Source organism: Gavialis gangeticus, unplaced genomic scaffold (assembly GCF_001723915.1).
Source record: "Gavialis gangeticus isolate Ggan-Ray unplaced genomic scaffold, GavGan_comp1, whole genome shotgun sequence".
Taxonomy (NCBI): Eukaryota; Metazoa; Chordata; order Crocodylia; family Gavialidae; genus Gavialis; species Gavialis gangeticus.
Genome location: NW_017728992.1, coordinates 80546405 through 80549863, shown reverse-complemented (window position 1 = coordinate 80549863; position 3459 = coordinate 80546405). Strand labels below are relative to the sequence as shown.

At 40.1% G+C, this 3459-nt stretch overlaps 1 protein-coding gene across 1 annotated transcript in view; it reads right to left on the bottom strand.

The window, feature by feature from the left end:
• Nucleotides 1-3459, bottom strand: part of TMX3 (thioredoxin related transmembrane protein 3) — a 68627-nt gene that overhangs the window by 54876 nt on the left and 10292 nt on the right. The window contains exon 3 of the mRNA XM_019524683.1: nucleotides 1024-1063. Coding sequence (XP_019380228.1) covers nucleotides 1024-1063 — 40 coding nt within the window. The remainder of the gene's footprint in view (nucleotides 1-1023; nucleotides 1064-3459) is intronic.

Genomic DNA, 3459 nt, shown 5'->3' with positions numbered 1-3459 from the left:
ATTTGTTTTCCTCCTGTTTCCTATGTACCTAAAGGAGAATTTCTTGTTGTCCTTGATTCCTGTTGCTAATCTAAGTTTAGTCAGTGCTTTTGCTTTTCTTATCCGTTTCCTGCAAATGTGGGCCATCCTGGAATAGTCCTCGAATGAGGAAGGCACTGAATATTGAACAGAAGCATCTTGTAATCCCATATTCACATTTTTATACTGGAAAGAGCTTGGGGACTTGCTGCCGTCCTCCTCCGTGCCCAAGACTCCTATACTCATGGAAAAGGACGGCTGAATTCCTATTAATTTAATGGAGTAGGATCAGTACACAAAGGAACAGAAACCCCAGCTAAAGAAAATGGGAGTTTGTCCTCTTATAATTTACTGATTTACTAATTCTGAAAATATAACATGTAATTTATTACTTCTCTCACATATTAATAAATCTGCGCTACTTGGGAAATAATCATTTACCTCACTTCAACCCTGAATTTAGTTTCATCACATAGTACAACAAGCTCCATTTATTGACCTAGTCTCTGATTTATACCATATGGAACATAATGAATCTTTTCAAATTTACTTCAGGGTAAAACAAAAGTACCTGAACAATTAATTTAATATAAACAGCCAACAACATAAGAATGAAAATGTAAAGCAAGTACAAGTACAGAGCAGAGTCTTAGACCTACTGATGTGGACAGACCACCTCTTGAATACTAGTATCAAGAAGACAGTTTACTTTTTATTTCCACAGAAAAGTTTTAAGCAACACCAAAATGAGTAAACACAGAACAAAGCTTGTCTTTTTAAACAGTTGCTGCTAATTCCTGGATCATCCTGCACTAATGCAGACAGATTGCTTATCCATCCTATCAATAGATATAAGTATGTCATCTTTTTCCCACTGTAGGTAGAAGCCACCTCAGTGACTAAGCAGCTTTACCACATTATCTAGACTATGCTGTGCTTTACTGTCAAACCAAGCTATTGAAAAGCAACGAAGCGCAAATCTCAATATTTCTCTCTCATACTCACATCTACAAGCCAAATGTCATCTTTACGGTTTTCTTTAAACCTGGAAAGGGAAAGGAAACAGTTTATTTGTGTATGGACACATAACAAACAAACATTCAATATTTGTTTCTGAAGGAAGGGAGGACAAACGGGCAGAGTTTTAAAAAAAGTCAGAAATAGCAAAGAAAGCAAGCAAACAAGTGCCTCCTATTAGATTATCTCCTTTAAAAAAAGTTAACAAAAATTGTAGAACAGTTAATTTCAGACTAGCAAGCAGCAAAGTAAGTCTGCAACCCACTTTTCCCCCCTTTTATCCTAATGAAAGTTATGCCTATGCATGGGTGGCATCTTATAGCCACTCTAATGTCTGTTACTATAAATGCTATCATTAGTCTAATACATAGATCTAAACTATCAGTTCAAGTTATGCTGCAACTAGGCAACTATATTCTTAGCAAAAGTAACTGTATACAAAGATATACAAACACTAAATTCAAACTCAATTAACCTGCTGACATTTCCTCCATCACTGATTTTAATTATAACTGACTTAATGGGAAACTAGGCACGCATTCCCCCCCTGCCATTTTACTTACTTTTCCAAGAAAGTAACAGCAGAGAGTAAGTTTAAAGATACATTAGTATCTTTGCTCAGACATTAAAGAGTCCAGATATGATTGTCTAGATCCAAAACCACAGAGCTGGAGCACAACTGGGTACAACTGCAAATCCATTTTGTAGGATCTCAGGTGTCTTGTGTACTCTATTTTTTTATTTATATATATGCAAACAAGCACATATAATGAAGTCCTTAAATGCTTCTTGAAACCAAAGAAGGGTGGAATTATCTACGTATTTACCAGCTTATTTTTATTAGTGCAATCGTATCATAATTAGTATTAATTGTGGAAACATTGTTTTGGGAAACAGTTCAATTTATAAGTTTAACATCCAAATGTAACATAGGTGCATTTTACATAAAAGGTTATCTAATGCTGGCTGGCAATACTCTTGCTGTGACAATCCAAGCTTCTCTTGTGGAGAAATTATTATGTGTACCAAACGGTGCAAGAGGTGGTGTGTGTTACTTGGTCCATATTATACAAGTGCCATAAATATCAATATCTGATAGTTTATATCAGATAGTCAATGTGATCCCTTTCAACCTTTAAATGTAACAGGTGTAAATGATCTACTGTACCACCATATGACTGGTTGCTAGAAACTTGGAACCCAACTACTGAAAGAAAAAGGCAGAAATTAACTTGGTTTATTAAATATAAATCAGGATTTTGTTGCTTTTCTTAATTCTTGTAAACAAACAAGTGTCACATGGAAGCTAAAACAGGCTTTTTATATCAGATGTATATGGAGATAGAAACCAAGTTATGCAAAGATTTGGAGTTTATGAGGGACCCCCAATTAGTGGAGTACGTGCAAAGTAGGTATCAACTTCAAACAGGACAATGGTAATTATCGGCTCAAAGGGAGCAGGAGGGCACATAAGCCCCCATGGCTCACCTAAAGCATCCGGGAATGTCTCCTAGCAAAAAGGGAGGCGTACACCCAATGGAAGGGACGGGCCATCACCAGGGAGGACTATACTGCAGTTGCTCAGGGATGCAGGGGGGCAGTCAGGAAGGCCAAGGCAGAGATGGAACTGGGACTAGCTTCCCGGATTAAGGACAACATGAAGCCCTTTTTTAAATACATGGGGGCAAAAAGAAGGTACCGGGTAACGTGGGGCCCCTGCAGGACACGTTTGGAAATCTGGTCGTCACACCAAACGACAAAGCCAGCATATTTAACGATTTCTTTGCCTCCATCTTCCTAAGCAGGGACCGGAAGAGTCACTCCTCCCCTGGGTCAAGGGTTAGTGAGGAACTAGTTACAGAACTTCTGGAGGGACTGGATGCATTCAAGTCAGCTGGTCCGGACAATCTCCACCCTAGAGTACTGAGGGAATTGGCTGAGGTCATTGCAGGACCCCTGGCACGGCTTTACAAGCACTCGTGGTGCTCTGGAGTGGTGCCAGAGGACTGGAAGAGGGCCAGTGTGGTTCCCATCTTCAAAAAGGGGAAGAAGAAGGACCTGAGAAACTATAGGCCAGTTAGTCTTACCTTGATCCTGGGCAAAGTTTTTGAGAAAATTATTCTAGCGCATATCCACGAGGGGCCATGAGGGGAAATTATGCTTAGGGGCAACCAACACAGGTTCATTAGAGGCAGGTCCTGTCAGACCAACCTGGTGGCCTTCTATCACCAGATCACCAAATCCTTAGATGCAGGGGTAGCAGTGGACAGAGTCTTCCTGGAATTTTGGAAGGCGTTCGGCACTGTCTCTCACCCCGTTCTCATTAAGAAAATGGGGGACTGTGGTGTCGACACCCACACAGTCAAATGGGTCGCCAACCAACTGGAGGGCTGCATCAAGGGAGTGGTAGTGGATGGGTCATTT